This window comes from Myiozetetes cayanensis, unplaced genomic scaffold, assembly GCF_022539395.1.
Source record: "Myiozetetes cayanensis isolate MyiCay16 unplaced genomic scaffold, myiCay2020 scf5-8, whole genome shotgun sequence".
NCBI lineage: Eukaryota > Metazoa > Chordata > Aves > Passeriformes > Tyrannidae > Myiozetetes > Myiozetetes cayanensis.
In genome coordinates this window covers 59,103,199-59,122,128 of record NW_026087742.1, presented here as the reverse complement: position 1 = coordinate 59,122,128, position 18,930 = coordinate 59,103,199, and the positions used below count along the sequence as shown (strand labels likewise).

The 18,930-nt window shown below is 43.4% G+C and overlaps 1 protein-coding gene across 5 annotated transcripts in view; it reads left to right on the top strand.

Annotated features, from left to right (window-relative positions):
• Nucleotides 1–14,522, top strand: part of TSC22D1 (TSC22 domain family member 1) — a 94,442-nt gene extending 79,920 nt beyond the window's left edge. For 2 of the 5 annotated variants that reach the window (XM_050334044.1, XM_050334043.1), the window contains 2 exons: nucleotides 11,970–12,021; nucleotides 13,108–14,522. In XM_050334044.1, the coding sequence (XP_050190001.1) occupies nucleotides 11,970–12,021; nucleotides 13,108–13,365 (310 nt within the window). In that variant the 3' untranslated portion in view covers nucleotides 13,366–14,522. The other 3 variants (XM_050334051.1, XM_050334052.1, XM_050334053.1) reach the window with 3 other exon arrangements.
• The last annotated feature ends 4,408 nt before the right edge of the window (nucleotides 14,523–18,930 follow it).

Here is an 18,930-nt window from a genome sequence, read left to right as displayed (position 1 = left end):
ATAGTAAACCAAAATGAGAATTTTAATAGAGTTTGAAACTTTTTTGATAATAAGTTTATATTCATTCAAATACTTTTTTATTCATAATATACACTATCTTCTATACTGTCACATGATTAAAGAGAAGTTTAGTTAATCAGTCTTGTTAAATGTTTGTAGAGGCATTGAAATACAGCTTAGTCTCCTGCAAGGTTTGTTTATTAACCTCCTTTTCCATATAAATAATGAAATATGAAATGCATGGTTTTGATGTGGTTCCTTTGTAATGTTTAAAGTAAATACCAAGTAACTTGGTGAATCAGAAGAATTGTTTTACTGAGTTAAAAATATATGACAGCAGGGGGGAAAAATTGCCCTGACTCTTCACATTGCAGAGTTGTTTTTCTGTGTATAGAAGGCAAATACCCATCTGTGGGAGGGAGCATGGAATTCCTGAACTCTAAACTTCTGATCTCTAAACTGGTGCTTTTATTATGGCACACCCTTGAAATCCAACCCCCTGGATTCTATATAAATTTTGACAAATATCAACTAGTACATATCTTTAACTTGACATTTTTGTCACGCTATGTTTGTGGTATTGCCTATGGAGAATAGCTTTCCTCTCTGAGTGGTGCCTCTTCAAAGAATATAAAATTATACATTGAAAACCTTTTTTTAAAAACTTAATTTTAACTTTTCCAGTAATCAGCAGTTTCTGAAAACATGCTTGAACTTTCAAATGGACATTAAATGTTACACTAAATTAATCTGAATGCCTAAGGAACCAGTCTACTAGAAATATTCTACAGTAACAGTTGATATATGGTGGCAACAGGTGTGTTATGAATGAGCAGCACGTGTATGCAGCAATGACTGGTGTCATCATATGTTACTGAACAAGAAAGGTAGTACTGAGAAGATTGTTTCCTATCATGAACCAAGCCATTCCATAAAATGTGTAATGAAAAAAATATGGTGGAGTAGATGTGTGATTTTCATTAACCTTTCTGCATTTTATTAAAACATTTTGCTGTAATTGACTTATACATGTGGGAGCATGTTGTAGCACCTCTAGTCATAAAACAAAGTCTGCATCTGTTAACATTATGCAGAAAATGTGGGTAATTTCTCCTGTAGTCTTATTTAGCAAGCTAGTTTCTGTTTAATTCTCATTTGCTTCTGTTTCTTCTAGTTTCTCTTGCAGAGATGCTGCTTTTCCTTTTGTTTTTCTGTGAGTTAGGGTTGGCTGGCTGTCACAATCACCATTGCAAATGAAGAAGGTTTAATCTCTCTGGCAGCTGTTCTTTGCTGATATTGAATATGGTTATATGTTTTCTCCCAAAACTGACCCTGCTGAATGCATAGGTCAAATACAAAGAAGCATTTACCTTTTTCTGGTTAGATGCAGAATTTGAGAGAGTGTGCAGTTTAGTGTTGCTTTCTGAAAGAAAGAGGAGCAATTCCAGGGTCGGGCATTTCCTTTGAAACTTAAAGGATATTGACACAGTTGGTGAATCTTTTCCCACTTGCAGGCCTTGGTCAAGGGCAGTTAATAACCTACTGAGGACTCGTACTATTAATAAAATTAATACTTTATACATATTTTCCATTTTAAGTTTGGCTGCCAGAACGAGGTCCAAGATCCAGAGTTTAGGCTCTGGAGCTCCACCAAGTTGCCTTGGAAAAGTGATCCCTAATATCTATGTGCTACTGAAGAGCTGTCTAGCACTAGGCAACCGGAAATGGGGATACCAAGGAGAGAAACCCCACTATATTTATGAACTAATCGTTCTTACTGATTTAAAAAGACAGGCTTTAATTCATCATAAGGCAAATATTAAATAGTTGCACTCTAATATGAAAAAATAAATCAGAAGTCTGACAACCCCTCAAACCTAGCATTTTCTCTATTTAAAGGTAATTTTTCACTCAAGTCACATCTCGTTCCCTCCAAGGACTTAAAAGAACCTTTCAAGTACTTTGACATCTTTTAGTCTATAAGTAAATGTCCCCAACCCCAATCTCAGAATCATCTCAGTGCTTCTTTTCTACCCCCTTCAGTTTATCAACAACTTGTTTTAAATGCTGAGTTCTTCAGAAATGGGGCTGAAAAACAGGTTTGGGCAAACTAATAGGCAGGAGTCTATCTGAGTTGCAGCAGGACTACCCTGTGACTCAAACGTTCACTTGTAAATATTTTTGTTTGTAGTTGTCATGATTGTTTTACTTGAACTGCTGATTGATGTTACTGCTCACCTGGCCAGGGCCTCTAGCAATTAGCACTAGCTGGGAAGAGTCAGAGAGGAATTCCCCTGTTCTGTGCCTGGATGGGAGGTTGCCTAAAGTGATGACTTGTCCTCTGTGCTTGATGGGACACTGCAGCAGTGGTTCCCTGGCTGCACTGACAGAGCTGAAAGAGGGGCTTTAAATCCTGTATCGCAGCAAGGATTTTCTCTCCTTCCCATGTCTTGACAGGGTGTCACAGCTCATGGTGTTGATGGTGTAGAAGAATGGCCACTGTAACACCCTGTAGAGAATGAGGAAACGTACCTGGGAGCTGTTTTGGACTCCCATGCATTACTAAGTGGGTTACTCATCTCAGACTTCTGATACTGGAGTTGTTTGGGTTTTGTTTTTGTGGGGATTTGCTTTTGTTTTATGTTTTTTAAAGCCCCAGAGGTTTAGGGTGTCACTGTGATGATAGCGGTTTCTGAAGGATGAAGCAATTGTTTTTCAGAAGTGATCATGCCTGGCATAACATATATGTGAGCCTTGGACCTTGTTTTGTATAAAAGGCCCTTGAAACACCTCATGAACATTTTACGTGGATATCCACCAGAAAACAGGCGTCAACAGTTTTAGGGAGCAAACAGGACTGCTTCATAAACAGGTTGCCACTCATAAATTTAGTTGTCTCTGCATAAAGACGATTACCCAGATAGTGATTAGATATGAAATAATATGCTGTAATCTTTCCTCTGCAAAGTGTATTAAAAGATTAAGAATTCTGCCGTTTGCAGAATGTCTGGCTCAAGGGTGGCTAAGTGTGAGTGGTGTCTGCCCCGCGTGGCCACTGTGGATCCAACAGTCTCGAGGTGCTTTCTGCTTATAAGATAGAGGATGCTGTCCTGTGGAAAATGAGAGCTTCTTACTGCCTGAGGTTCCTTTAGAGGATCAGTAGGGTTACTGAAGAAGGCTGAATCCCACTTGAAGGAGAAACAGGCCTTCGGGATATTCGGGCTTTCTGTAGATGACCTGGACCAGTGCCAACTATTTGCAGTCTCTGGCCTAGAAGGTGCTCCAGGGATATGTTCAAAATATGCTGAGCCAGCACATCTGTTCTGCTCTTTTTGGCTAGCAGTGTGGCAGGGTTACAAGAACAAAGTGTTGTGCTAAAATAGGTAATACATCTCCAAAGCCCTAAGGCACAGTCAGGTCAAATTAAAATTTTGATCTACCTGTCTTTAAGTTATTTTTAAGTTTTTAAGCACACCTCATTTCATAATCTTACATACTTTCCAACTTGCATTCTATTTCAAATCAATATTGCTTTACAATTTATTCCTTCAGCAGGGAGGGCATAAGTGGTATTTATGTAGAGATACTGTATTGGGATTTCTGTGAATGTGAGTCAGCAGGATTTGTGTCTCTTAATTTACTGAAGCTATGCCTGGATTAAGAAGCCTGTGAGTGCTTTCCCCCTCCAGAGTCGAGCTTTACCTGTTTTTCAGTGCGGTATAGAGTTGAAGCATAGGCGTCCATCAAATTGCTCTCATATCCTTGTTTTCACAGGAAGTGGGGTGGGGGAAGGTACAGGTTAGGCAGGAAATCATCCAGCAAATGCTTGATTTGGTGGCTGAGAAAGGGGAGCAAGACTTTGGGATACACTGCACTGTCAGTAAACCAGGTCACCTTCTTACATGTTTCTGTGAATTCTCCCCATGCTTCCTGATTGGTTTGGAGGTACATGGGGTTTGATTTCTATAAATTAAAATCTCCATTCTGGTATAAAAATACCTTTAAATATGCTACAGTGAATTCAACCTGTTAAAGTGCAGTTCTGCTTGGGTGGAACAGCAGGTCTTGAATTTTCCCTATATTTTTCTTTTAGGAGGTCACCAAATGATAAACTGTGGGTTGAGGCATGACTAGAGTATTTTGACCACTGAGAGATTAAGAAATATGGCATTACAAATTTGTGTAATATGCATGCATTAGTGCCAGAGGAGTTAATCTGAAAGTCATTCACTTAATTGTTCATTGATACTGCTGATATCTGTCAAACCATGTGCCAGTGATTGCAGAGACATTGAAATTGTGGGAATGTAAAAGGTCAGCTGGATAGAGGTCTGTTGTCTTAATGTATTTGCTAAAGAAGAAAAGAGGCATTGAACTCACAGCTTATCGTCTTCGTTGTCCTGCATGTGTTAACAAATTGCAGTGTTGGGAGTTGATTACTATTAAACAGAAATGACCTTAAAAATCGTTCTGCACAACAGGGTGATAATGAGTGATCTGCCACCTCACAAGCTGAGAAGGGGTAGGCCTCCATCTGATCCCCAGGTGCTCACTTCCCACATGGAGGTCTTACTTTATGTTTCCTTTCCTTACTTTTCTCTTCATCATTGTCTGGTTTTACTTATTTCATTAAAAGCTGGGATAGGGTACTTTGTTCCAAGCTTCCCAAAGACCATAGGACAACGCAGGTTAATTGCAGAGGTTTTGGGTTTGTTCCTAGCAACTTTGACTTGGCTTCTAGTGTGATAGGTTTCTAGTGTGGGAAATACAAGCATAATTTAAAGTGTTGCACTCAAAAATGGCCATCAAAGGGCAAATGATATTCAGTGAGAAGTGGAGGCCAGCTGTTAATGCCATATAAATACTTTTTAAATAAGCATGACTAAATTATTAGCAGATCCAAGATTTTCAATATAGTTTCAAGGGGAACAATTAGTAAAAGGGGAGGAGGTGGGAAAAGAGGAAGGAATAAATTCAGTGGTTAAAACAAACAAAAAAAGTGCACTGGGGTGTAAGCTTTACAAGGGTCTGTGGATGGAGGAAATGGAGGGCATTAAGGTCCTTCATCCCCCGTTTCCACAGTTAGCAACACTCAGTAAGACACAGTATTCCCATTTTGTGTGACTTGGTGTGACTTTTCTTCAACCTTAAGAAGACAGAAGATACTAAGAATTTTAAAAATAGTAGAAGATGACACTTCTCAGTTACAGGTTAATTTGACCGTTTTTTAATTTGATTACTAAATCTCACTATGTGCTATTGAGGTAGCCTGGGGTGGCTGGGTGTCAACCACTGTCCTGAAGTTCCTCCTGGGCTGTTTGTCCTTTTGGTCAGAGATGCCTTTTAATATAGAGAATTTCATTTTTCCAAACGCTCATCAAGCCAGTGTCCCAAACTCCTTCCTATACTTGCCATGTTCTTTTTTTATGTGAGGTGTAACTTGAAATGCTCCAGTGACTCTCCTTCCCTCTTCATTTAATTTTGGAGTATGTGCTTGAAAAAGCTGTTGTAGTTACAAGAAGTGGGATTAAATGCTACTGTAAGTGGTTTTTACTTTGAGGTGCTCTCCTTGCCTTTGAGAAAAGCATTACACTTGAAAAAGTTACACATGAGACTAGGAAATTGAACACTCTTTATGAGTTAAATCTAGAATTATTTAAGCCTAATTTCACATAAAGGAAAAATTAATTTCAGCTCCATGCTTTGGTTAGTGAAACTTAAAGGTTGTAACATGTTATCACTTTTCTATATATGCTTATTTATGACACTAGGCATATTTTTCCCTTCAAACTTGGGGAGAGTGTCAGCATGCAGAATGATATTGTCTGCAGTTCTCTGGAGAAAAGAAAATCAATTCTTGGCTCAGATGTCTCACTTAAAAGTTTCAGGATGCTAACATGGTTGGTTGATTTCTTCCTTTGCGGTCCTTGGTCAAGGGCACTTGAGAGGATACTGAGGAGGGCTTTCACTTTTAATGAAGTTAAATATTTTCCACTTACTCATTTTAAGTTTGGATCTGAAATTAGGGAAGCCTGTGATTCCCAAGCTACATGTTATTGAAAATGTATAACTCTGTTAAATTTAAGTGGAGTAGCATCTGGATGTAATTTCAGGTTTTTGTTTATGAGAGACCTCAGTTGACTCTGTGGGGAGACTTTGAAACTCAGTGGATATACACAGAGCAGGGTCCTTCATCTCAACTGCATCGCTAGATGGTTATCTATGGATGATCTCAGGAAAGGGGATGCCATATATCCTTCTCCAAGCATCCAACTTGCTTTAAGATGGCTCATATTTCCTTGCAGAGTTCTGTCTGACCAGTAAAGAGTGAATCCTCTTTGTTTGGGTGAATCCAGGTACTTGATATGCCCCTCATGTTTTCTTTTGTCAGCATTAAAATTGGTAGAATCACTGTGATTCTCATTAAAAACAACTGAGGTTGACTTAGCAATTAGTTGCCTGTCAAAGAGAAAGAGGATATCCTCAGAGGAACCAGTAAGAACCGCTCCTTGTTTGTCTTTTGATCTTACATGGTTATCTTCTTGCTTTAAATGCAGCCTTCTGTCTCTTGTGCAGAGCTCACAGCATGATACTTCCGTGTATGCATTGTGATTAGAGATGCTGTCAGGTTATTTCCAGAGCCCCAGTAGGGTGTATGTATTCTTTCCACTAAATATTTATTTAGTTATGCTTGCACATGGGGGAGGTAGGGGGGAAGGAAGATAATATAACACTTCATTTCACTAGCATCTTGTGTAGTTTTCCCTTTTATCTGGTTTTTTTTTTTTAATTGAACTAAACCCAAATTTCTAGCAAACTAATAAACTAAGTTATAGATGCAAGTAACTTTGCTATGGGGGAGGGAGAGCACACATTTAGGAAAACTGATAGAGTAATATCTCATAGCAAGAACTTCTTGAATTTAGAAATATGTAAATTGAAATTTCCAGAATTCAACCTAGAAATAAAAAATATGTTTGCCTTTGGAGCTGAGCAGTAAGTTCCTAATGGTTTGGTTTCTTTAAGTCAAGATCTTAGCTAAAGATTTGGGACTGGAAAAGGAAGTAGGCTGAAGATTCTGTGATCTTTATTTAGACTATCTGACATGGTGGGCTTATGTGTGGGTTTTTTTGATGGTGGTTTTCCTTTTTTTATTTTTTTTTCCTTAGTCTGCTAAAGTATATATATATGACTGACTGTGGGAAAAAAGTTTCCTGGACAGCTTCTCTGGTTATGTACCTTTACTGAGATGAAGAAAGAGAATTATGGCCTACTGAAGGAACTAAACGTTTAGTCCTTGATGTCAACTGCAACCAGAGTTTCTTCAGTTGGTTATTAGCTTGGAGCAATTTTGTGTAAGTTGGATAGTAGGGGGGAGGGGGTGGAGGGAGGAGGGTGTCTGTCAATACACAGACTTTTGAATTTATGTATTTTAAGGGAGAATAATACTCTGCCATTTATTCACCATTTTTAGATGCCAAGTGAAAATGCACAGTCAGATGTCGGGTGGAATCTAATTACTGTAGCCTTTTCTTCAGTAAAAAGCAGATTTTAACTTCAACCTGTTTAGTACTTGTTATTCTGTAGTTGGAAGTCCACGGGATCTGAGCCTGTCTATAACATAAGATGAAAGTGTGCTGTGACAGAAATTGCTGTTTTCTAATATGTTTTCTGGTGTGGTGTCTTTGTAACATAGTCAAAAGACAAGGTTTATTTTAAGTTCAGGAGTTGCTTGTCTAGGACTTTTAATGTTATAATCTGAAGGGAACATACTTTGACAAGATACTTGGAAGATAACTTTTTGAAGTGAAAGAGTATTTTAACACACACAGAAATATGCTAAACGAGACTTGCACAGAGACAGAATGATTCTGTGCTGCAGCTTACTTCATTATGCGCTTAAGATGAAAAGCACTTTTCTCAAGTGCTAAGCATGAATAAACTGAGACAAGAGCTAATTACTTAGTGGGAGAAACAGTTTTTAGGAACTGAAAGACTACAAAAGGTGACGCCTACTAAAAAGTCCTTGATTACCTTATATGGAGGATCAAAGATGCTGGTGAGCTACTTGTTTGCTATATTGTACCCTCCCCTGCTGGTTTCTCAGTAACCTATCTCGATCTTCTATAACTGCAGTTTGTGAACACCTGTGGTGCTCCATAGATATGCAGGCTTCCAAAGCCTGTGATCCTGTGTGAGGGGACTCAAAAAACGGGCGTTGGTCGCATATCCAGGGCTAACGAGCGTGAATTTGTGCAAACCCAGAGCAGCTTTACAGAAATGGGGAATTCCCCAGCCTTTCTCACCTCTGCTCCCAGGAATGTAAGCTTTTGCAGGAGTCTAATATCCTCTATTATCTGATAATGAGGTGATAAAAGAGGTGGTGAGAAGGTTTTGAATGACACAGTAGACATCTTGACGCCCTTCTAGTGTGAAATGGAGTTTGGAGGACTATTTTTCTTAAATCTTCCATATACTGTTTTATTTCATAAATGAGATATTTTTAAAAAGCAACAGCAAAACCCCAACCTTTAAATATGCAGTTGAGTCTCTGTCCTTGTCAGGCAGATAACGCGGTGTTGAGATGAGAACATCGGAGATGATAGTGGTGCTCTCCCCTCCTCCCAAAAATGTCACCCCAGTTTAAGAGATGAAAGTAATTAATGTCGTGGGGTTTTTTATTTCCTAGATGATCGAGCACTCAGACCTTTTTCAACCCAAAAGGGACATTTATGGTTTGGTTTTTTATGGAGTGGGCTAAGCAGAACATGCATATTAATATGCAGTCCTATTTACGCAGCTGATAGCTTTCTGTTGAATCACAACTCTGCTTGTAGGCATCTAAAAATAAATGACAGATTTTGCTAAAAGCCCACTGAAGTTGATGGAATATGGTTGCTGAGTTTAGTGGGAATTTTGATTTAGGATCACATCTGTTCTCTCTTCTTTGTGAAGATTAATATAGATCAAAGAGGACAGTGTTATTTATTGTTAATTTAGTCTGAGAATTGTATCATTTTTCTGTATTAAATGGAGTAATGGCATTTGATAATTCTCAGTCATTTTGGCAGCAGTGAAAATCATCTTAGAATGCATCCGTGACATTATTTTTACAGGTATAAATGAAACGACATACAAATGTCTGCTGTCTGTCCTGCAACACCTGCAACAGGTGTTTGGAGGGTATGTCTCTTCAGGCCCTGTGAGTTTGTTGTCTTCGAGTTCCTTTGTAAGAACCTGATTAGCAGTGATAGAACTTATTTATACCTACTCTGCCCCTGATTAAGAAGTTCCAGGAACAGAAATTGCCCCAGAGGCTGTATCCAGCTGCAGTACGGATAACTGTCCTGAGTAACTGCCATGGGGAGGAGTTATTCAAAACATTACTGATTTTTTTAAAGCCCAGCCCGTCATAAAACATTATTTTAGGTCACGTCTAGGACTGAAGTTGATACAGACGCCAGTATGGATTATGTGGTTCTGGATCTGTTTATCAAACTGCTCACTTGATCACTGAATACAATGAGTGTTATCATGTGTAGTAAGTAACCTCTGCAGAGGAAGTGGTTCAGTGAAGTGTACGTCCAACACATGGTTTCTGGTGTTTGTCCATCAGGAGGAGGGAAGCCGGAGCCTGATGCACGTGTTCTAATGTGTTGCTTCCAGTTTACTCGTTGTTACACATTTGTGAGTCAGTACAGGCAAGGGTTTTTTCTAAAAGACTTACTTCAACTTTCAGCCTGTTAGGTGCTGTCTTGTGCAACTTCCCCAGTTATCCGAAGGGCGAGATGAGAGCTCTACCCTTGGGGGATACCAACGCTATGTGGTAGCGGGAAAAGTGGCTATGAGGAACTCTTATTCTTAAATGTGACCTCCCTGTGAATAGGATTAGTTTGTACTACTCTGCTGGCATTATTGAATGAAAGAATAGTAGTCTAGGACAACATAAATAAACTAAGAAGGATGATGCAGATACGCAAATGCTAAATTTAGCTTTAAGATGATTATTCCGTGCCTCCTGGCTTTCCTGCTTCTCTGGGAGCAACACCTGTGACGTATGTGACTTGTAGCTCTTGGAGAAGTTTGCTATAGAGAATGGCAGAGGCTTTTGACATTTTTTTTTTTTTTTTGCGCCTTGAAGTAATGTAATGACTGTCAAGTGCAGGTCTAGAATATAGTGGTTTTAGAGGTTGGCTGTTTCTTGTGGCAGTATTTTGTGGTGGTCTAGTTCAATACTGGGTCTCTATAAGCTGTTACTGGTAGAGAGGATCACTTGAACAGGCAGTGACTGTAGTTGCTGTGTTCCATGACACAAGAGCATAACGTTTGTTGAGAAAAACACCAGTTAGGTGGGGGAAGAATATTTTCCTAAATTATTAATGCGTGTGCTGCTGCAACTTTTAAGACTATAAGTGCCGTATGGTGCAATCTAAAAATAAGTGAAGAGGAATTTTCCCTGTTACATTGTAGAACAGTCTCAGCTGGCCTGCTAGAAATCCACAGGTTCGTGTCACTTTTTGTAAACGATCACTGGCTGAATTTTTTTTTCAAAAATAGTTTTTTGCGCTCGTAAGGTGTATGTGCAAGGGATGAAGGGGGATCGTTGGAGTCTGAAAACAGTTGTACCTGCAGTGTGTGGATATCCTGCTTTTACTGCCTTGCACAGACGAAGCGGGCAGAGCTGCTGGGTGTGTGGGCTTTGCTTTCCGAGACTGAAGTTTGCGGACCTGGGGCCGAGGCGGCGGTTCGGGTGGCTGGATAAGCCGTGGGAGCCGGCACCAGGAATGTCCCGCTCTGGGTCTGTCCCCGGGTGCGGCGCTGCCGCGCGCCGACAGGTGGCGGTGTCGGCGCAGCCACGGGCGGCCCCTCGGCGCGTCCCGCGCTCCCGCCGGGCGGTGCGGGGCTTCCCCGCCGCTCACCGGCCCCATAATAATAACAACAATAATAATAATTATTATTATTTATCTATTTATTTATTTATTTATTTTTAATCCCTCCCGTTTCTGCGGGTGTGCGGGTCGGCGCGGCGGGCGGGGCGCCGGGATCCGCGGATGTGCGGGGGAACGGAGCCTCCCCCGCCACCTCCCAGCCCCTCCACGCGTGCGGGCCCGTCCCGCGGGGGCGCCGCCGGCCCGGCGAGGATGACGGGGGGGGCCGCGATAATGAGATGCGGCGGCGCGGGGCGGGGCCCGGGCGGCCCAGCCAATGGGAGGCGGCGCCGGCGCATAAATGATGGGGGGGGCCGGGATGCCCGGGTTTTGTGCTGCGCGGCGAGCGCTGACCCCGCGCCGAGCCGGCCGAGCGCAGCCCCGCACGGCCCCGCAGGGTCCCGGCCCCGCCTCGCCCGGCGGAGCGGCCCCGCACGCACACACGCCGCCGGGAGGAGCGAGACCTGATTTTTTTTTTTTTTTTTAATTTTTTTCCCCGTGGAGCGTTTTTGGCCGCGGTCGCATGAATGCCCAATGTTGTAGACCGGTGGCAATGGATCTAGGAGTTTATCAACTAAGACACTTCTCGATTTCGTTCTTATCGTCCTTGCTGGGCACCGACAACTCGTCTCTGAGGCTCGACAGTAGGTAAATAAGTGTTGTGTCCGAGCGGCGGCGGCGGGGCAGGTGGCTCCTTTGTCCGGGGGAGCCGCAGCGGCGGCACCGGGCGCCCGCCTCTCCCCCCCGAAGGTGCTGCCCTCCCCGGCGCCCGGCGCTTCTGCCGCAGCCTGCAGTCGAGCTCCATCTTTGTGGTCTGTTGGGGGACAAAATGTAGGGGTGTTTGGTCTGGCTGCGGGCGGGGGGCTCGGGGGCTTCACAGGTTGCTTTGCTGCATTGGAGCATCCCGGTGAGGCGGCGGCAAGCCAGCGTGAGGATGACTTTCTCAGCCAACTGGCTACCAATGCCCGCGTCTCTTGTCTCTTAAATAATTCAGGCGCTGCTAATGTTGTATGTTTTTTTCTCTTTCTTTCTGTCTTGCAGCTCCTCTGGTGCAAGCGTAGTAGCTATCGACAACAAAATCGAGCAAGCGATGGTACGTACCGATGGGGGCATAAAACCTTGTTCGTGTTTGAAGCAGTAAACAATATGGGGATGCGGCGGGCGATGGTTAACCCGTGCGGGGACGCGGTTTGGGAGTGGGACTGGGGAGGGAGGGGGAGACACAGTTTCGTGTTTTTTTTTTTTGTCTGCGTGGGTTGTTTTTATTAATATATTTTTAATTGATCAAATGCTTCTTGCGGGAAGGAACGCGCACGTTCCTGTATCGATGCCGCGGAGAGAATGACGGCATTGCGCTTGGCTCCTGCCTCCCCAAGCGATTGATCGCGGCTCCATGCGGCGGCGGAGAGACGCTGCTGGGGCAGAAAGCGGCGTTTGTTTGCGGGGTCTTACACCCCCAAAGAGGGGGCGTTTCGGGGCACTTTTTCATTTTATTTTTTAGCTGCCCCAAGCGCAGGAGAGCGCAAGCCAAACGAGGGCATCTCCCCCCCGGGGCTGTCTCCGGGGCATTCTCTGCCGCCGTGCCCTTCTCCCGGCGGGCGGCACGGGCATCGCGGTGCCCGGAGCCGGCGGATTTCCCTCGGGGGCCGCCGCGGCCGCTACCCCGGCCCCCGCCCAGCGCCCGGCGCGGTGCCGGGGGCCCGACCGCCCTTTGTTACTGGAGCGGTGCCTGGAGCCGCTCTCCCGGGAGCCTCTCCGGCTGTTGCTAGGCAAACTGCGAGCCTTTAACTCCCGGCTATAAATAACTCGGTCGCCCATTGGCCGCGCCGCGCCCTGACGTCACCCGCGGCCGCGCGCGGACGGCGGGAGGGAGGGAAATGCGGCAACCTGTGCCCAGAACTGGCTGCAGCCGGCGCGCGGGGGGCGGGGCCTGCCCAGGGGGCGGGGCCTGGAGCGGGGGGCGGGGCCTGCTGCCCGGCGCGGTCCGCACGTGTGTGACAGCCCGGGCTCTGCCAGGGACCGGCCCGGCCCGGCCCGGGGCCTTGGCTGGGATGCGGAGCTGGGGACACACCGGCTCGCTGCAGAGGGCGATCCGTTGCATCTCCGGCTGGGCAGGGTGGGAGCTCGGGCCTGGCGCTGGACTGCTTTCCTAATGCACCCGCTCTCTTCTGCGTTTCAGGATCTGGTGAAGAGCCACTTGATGTACGCAGTAAGGGAGGAAGTGGAGGTCCTGAAAGAGCAAATCAAAGAGCTAATCGAGAAGAACTCGCAGCTGGAGCAAGAAAACACTCTGCTAAAAACACTTGCCAGCCCAGAGCAGCTTGCCCAGTTCCAAGCACAGCTGCAGACTGGTTCTCCGCCTTCCTCTTCCCAGTCACAAGGGACAGCACAACAGCCTGCTCAGCCGGCATCACAGGGGTCAGGGCCTTCAGCATAGCTCAAGATGTCGTTGACATCATGATTACTGGCCTCTGGACTGCCCAGGGCAAGAAGGACTAGCGGGAATCTGCTACAGCCACCCTTCATCCATTTCAATGCACATTGCAACCCAGACTGGGGACTCCATGCCCTGCACACATCAGGAGAGACTTCTTTCCCCTGTATTATGCACTTATCTGTCTCCCTCTTCCGTCCCTTACCCCTTTGGCTTGAAGAAGTCTTTGTTCTTAGGTTGGTTGAATAAAATAAACTTCTTCCAGAGAATTAGCACAAGTGCACTGGGGACTTGAGCAGCTTCTGCAAATGGCTGAGAAACGAAGCTGCATGCCTGAATTTTTTTGGTTTGTTTTTAAATCTTCTACTCATCCAGTGATACAGCTGATACAAAGTGCTTTTCAAGCTTGGAAATGTGAAGAAATGGACTGGAGTAAAAAGTGATGGCTCAATCCCCTGTAGTGCATTGGGGTTCCAAAGTGTGGACTGGTGCATAGGATCTAAGAGGAAGAGGGAGAAAGGTAATTTCAGTGTTTAACACTTAATTGTCACCTGAAACCTTAAGTGCAAATATTTGCACCGTTTTCTGAAGCAGTGGACAGGTGCATAAAACTGTATTATATATAGAAAACAGGTAGGTGACATACAGTTGTTGGGTCATAGGATAACTACAATGAAGGTTAATTGCCTACTGTATATTTGTGTATTTAGTGTAATTACTTTGTAAAATAGAAAACTGTAACTATTTAGGTTGTACAGATTGAAGTTTAGTTGTTTCATTGGCTGATCTGAAGAAGTTTGGAAAGTTTTTTTTAATGCTACATAAATAAGAATGCACCTACGCAACTGTTCAGAATTTGACAGATTTATGCTGTTTGTGTAACCAGTTCTGAAGTTCCCTGGCTGCTGATTATCTTGAAGTAAATCATTGTTCATTGTAGTTTGGTTGAAGATGGGAAAAACCACTCCAAAAATTATCAAGCCCTGCTAGCAATGAATTAAAAAAAAAAAAAAAATCGAATTTCCCAGTATGGATTTTTTGCATATGATCTGTATAGTAGTATGCATATGTTTTTGTGCATGTTCTCTACAGTTGTAACACGTCAATGTATTTAACTGTTGCACTTGTCAACTTTCAATAAAGCATACAATGTTGATAAATCACTGTTTGTATATTGTACTGGTGTTAACTGCAGTCACTTTCAACATGTTGCAATGCGGTTTTACATAAGCAGTGAGGTCAGGAAGCCAAAGCCTGGATACAAGATCCTGCCTGTTGGCTTCAGAGCTTTAGTTTCAGCTGAAAATGCAGCTCCTGCTTTCCACAATTCTTAAAAACAGAGAGATCATGAAGTCAAATGAAGGAGAGGGGAGCAAAGCTGCTGCATTTGGTTCAGCCCTGTGCAGTCAGGACTGTAGGAGCACAGACATCTGGTGTTTGATCAGCCATGAACATATATATAAGTTGTTCCTTACTGGCAAACTGCCCTTGCCTGGGCACTGGTCATCCCGTGCTGGCAGCAGCTCCCACACCCTTAATTCAGGGTGATGAAGGCACCCAGCACTGCAGCTTCCCAGCTGGTCAGCCTGTATTAGAGTATTAATTCTGCCTTCTGAAAAATGTTGAGAATTTCCAGTTCTGTGTGTAGATAAAACTTTTCCTTAAGTTTGGAAAAAAATACTTTCCTCGTTAGTAATAATGATTAAACTAAACAGAATCTAAGCCTACAAATGTCCAGGTGAATGACTAGGTAGGATGCGATCGGATCAATAAGGTGCAACCAGGGGACCAAAGGAGTTGGCAGTTTTACGTGGTTGCCTAAAATGGGAATACAAGAAGTGAGTTTGACTTAAAATTTAAGGGTTAATTACAAAGGGTTTTTTATAGGGTCATATGACTGCTCATTCCATGTAATGAAAATCAGGAGATGCTATTCTTGTAGAGCTTCATGTTATTGAGAGTAATTGAGAGTAGCAGAGGAAATAAGAAGGCTGAGGGTTCAGAGGTAGGACAGATCACTGGTTTGTGTAACTTATATCTTGCTTTTGGTGGCTCCTCATCATGTAGCAGTTCAGGCAGGCACTGCTTAGCTGGACCACAGCATAAGTAGTTGAATTGCCCTTATTGGGATTGCCATATCCAAGTGAATGCGTGAGTGTGCCTCTGTGGGAGTGTGAACTTGAATTCGTAATTTGTGTTCTTGAGATTTCAGTGTACAATTTAAGTGTTCTTAATGAGGAAACACCAGAGAGAAATGGGAGATTTTTCTTTTTCTTGGATTAAGCTAAAATTAGAAATTGATGATGGCCTTTGCGGTAGAACAGCACTTGAATTATTTGGATCTGACAAAAGGAATGCTAATTTTGGTGCATTTTAAAGGGCTTAATTGTCTCCAGTTGCCTTTATATTCTGACTGTTTCTTCAGCATTTCCAGGACATAACATTGTGAAGATTGGCTTTTTTATATACTCACACAGATTGACTTTCTTACCTGTCTAACTTACCAAAATTTATTTTGTTTAAAAATGAAACTGACCTCTGGGTTTATTTCTTCTACTTTGCTTGAAGAGCAGCCTCAACATATTCTAAATTCAAGATTTTTTTTTTTTTTAACTGGTCTTTAATGAAGGATCTGGAAGTCTTCAGGATTTTTTGTTAGGTAATACATTAGTAATTTTAGTACACTATATTAAACAGTGGCAAATCAGTGTTGGCAAATCCGATAATTTAGGTATTGGATAGTTTTAAAACTATGGAGCTGGTTCTTGGACCTGTTTATTAATTGCTAAAGTTAGTCTGAGTAATGTTTTGCCGCTGAGATGATTTTAGCAATAGCTTTGTCAAAGCTACAGCCTCTCTATGAAACGGATTCAAGTTGACTAAAATTGCACTTGAAATCCAAACAAAGAGTAGATGTTTGTCAGTTGTGTTGTAATACTTCTGGAATGAATTGTTTTGATTTTTGCTTTTGTTCTAGAACAAATAATTTTCCAGAGAACTTTTAAATCAAATATTATCAGTGATCGAGAGTGTCATCTTTTTCCACCAAAATTTTTGTAACTCTGAGATGCTCGCGTTTTCATCCATGATGAGTCATTAACTGTAACCTCTCTTGTATATGTCAGGCTTTTTATTCTCTGCATATCTCCAATTCAGTAACTCTTTAGGCTGTATTCAAGCTGTCTGTTATTTAACTTCTTGTTGTCAATTAGCTGCACACTTGCTTTATTTTTAACAGCAGTATTATAAACTGATATAAGCAAATTATCGCCAAGACCAGTTTGCTGGGTTTTTTTCCTCTTGTGGCTTCTTCTTTTTTTTTTTTTTTTTTTTTTTAACACAGTAATTTTTTGGCAAATAATTCTAAGGTGAGTCCAGGTTGTTCAGATTCTGGTGACTCTATAAATAATTGTTTGTACTGACTTTGACTGGGATAGAGCTAATTTTCTTCACAGTACATAGTATGGAGGCTAGGATTTGTGACCACAACAGTGTTGATAACAGAGACGTTCTCCTTGTTTCTGAGCAGTGCTGATACAGGGTCAAGACCTTTTCTGCTTCTCACCCCACCCCACCAGTGAGTGGGCTGGGGATGCACAAGGAACTGGGAGGAGACACAGCCAGGACAAAGGGATATCCCATAACATGTGGCCTTTTGCTCAGCATATAGTTGGGGGAAGAAGAAGAGGAAGGAAGGGGGCTGTTCAGAGTGATAGTGTTTGTCTTCTCAAGTTGCTGCTACACATGATGGAGCCCTGCTTTTCTGGAGGTGGTTGAACACCTGCCTGCCTGTGGGCAGTGGTGAATAAATTCCTTATTTTGCTTTACCTGTAAACTGTTTTTATCTCAACTCACAAGTTTTCTCACTTTTCTGATTCTGTCTCCCATCCCACGGGGGGAGAGTGAGCAAGTGGCTGTTGTGGTGCTTAGTTGCCAACTGGGGTTAAACCACAGCAGTCATTTTTTGTCACCCAATGTGGGGCTCAAAATAACATCAGATTTGTTTGGAATGTGCCAGGCCTCACAAACCCTGTCAATTGCTGTTTAACTATTAATTGACAGGCTCATGTTTGCCATGGAGCTTGCTTGCCTGACTGTATATTAGAGTCTAGTGGTCATTAGTGACTGCTTGCTGTACTGCTGTGCTGCTTATCACCTTACTCTGCTGTGCCTGGGAACATTTTGATAACAGCCATGGCGATGTGCTAGGGCTGGCAGATGGCCAGGGCATTGCTGCTGTTCTGGACAGGCTGGAACTCCAGTGCAAACTTGAGTCGAAGGGACTGTGACCTGTGGATGAGTCCACGTGGGAGCAGGACATCCTGAGGCATCTGTGGCCCTGGATAAGCCCATGCCAGAGCAGGTACAATTCACAGACAGCATCTGTGTCCGTGGTTATGTCTGTGCCACAGCAGTGTACCTCTGAAAGGACTGTAGCCCAAGGATCAGTCCGTGCTGGAGAAGGTACACCTCAAAGCATCAGTGGCTGTGCTTGAAGTCACATTGGAGAACCTCAAAGTGTGTGGCCACTTATGCTGTGGACAAGCCCAGGACAGAGCAGATGCACCCCTGGGGGGACTGCAGTGACAGGTAAGGCCATGCTGGAAAAGGTTTACTTCACGAGGGACCGGCTGTGGGTAAGCCCATGCTGGAGCAGGTGTATCTCTGAAGGCATTGTGGCCCATGGATATGACTAGGCGACTGTGGCTGTGGGTAGGTCCATGCCAAAGAAGGTAGATCCCTGAAGAGACTGTGGCCATAGATAAGGCTTCACTTGGAGCAGGGACACTCCTAAGGGGCTGTAGTCTGTGGAAAAGTCCAAGCTGGAGCAGGGGCAAGGGGAAGAATTAATTGCAATGTTAAACCCCATGGTCTGGTCCATATAATGGAAACACCCTGAAATTGTTGTAACTTGGAATTTGAGTTGTGTGTTATAGGAGTTACTACAGGAAGAATCACCTGAACCAGTGGAAGACAAGTCTTACAAGAAGCAGTGCAAGTGCAGGAATGACCTGACCTGAGCTGGCTTTGGTGCCCAGTAACTCCACACAACACTCCACCTCTCCCATCCTGAGTGACCACCATAACAGATGGAGACCAAAGTCATGGAAAAAATAAACTCAATGGACACTTTTTGTACATTTGTGGATGCTTGACAGATATTTCACAGGGGTAGTGCATAGACTAAGGGAATAATGCCTATCTATTATATCAAAGGATGGTGAGTGGTGCTGGGTAATGAGGATGTATTTGATAGTGTGGGACCTGAGTGTGATGTAAATGGAATGGAATCAGGAGTGGAGAATATGCTGGGTTTGGCTGTTGTAGAGCTAATAATCTTCATAGTAGCTTGCATGGGGCTAGAGTTTGGATTTGTGCTCAGAACAGTGTAGATAACACAGAGATGTTTTCCTTACTGCTGAGCAGTGCTGACACAGAGTCAAGGCCTTTTCTGCCTCTCATTCCATGCCACCAGTGAGGAGGCTGGGAAGGGACACAGCTGACCCCAACTGATCACAGGGATATTCCATACCATATGGAAGAAGAAGGAAGGGAGGGATATTTGGA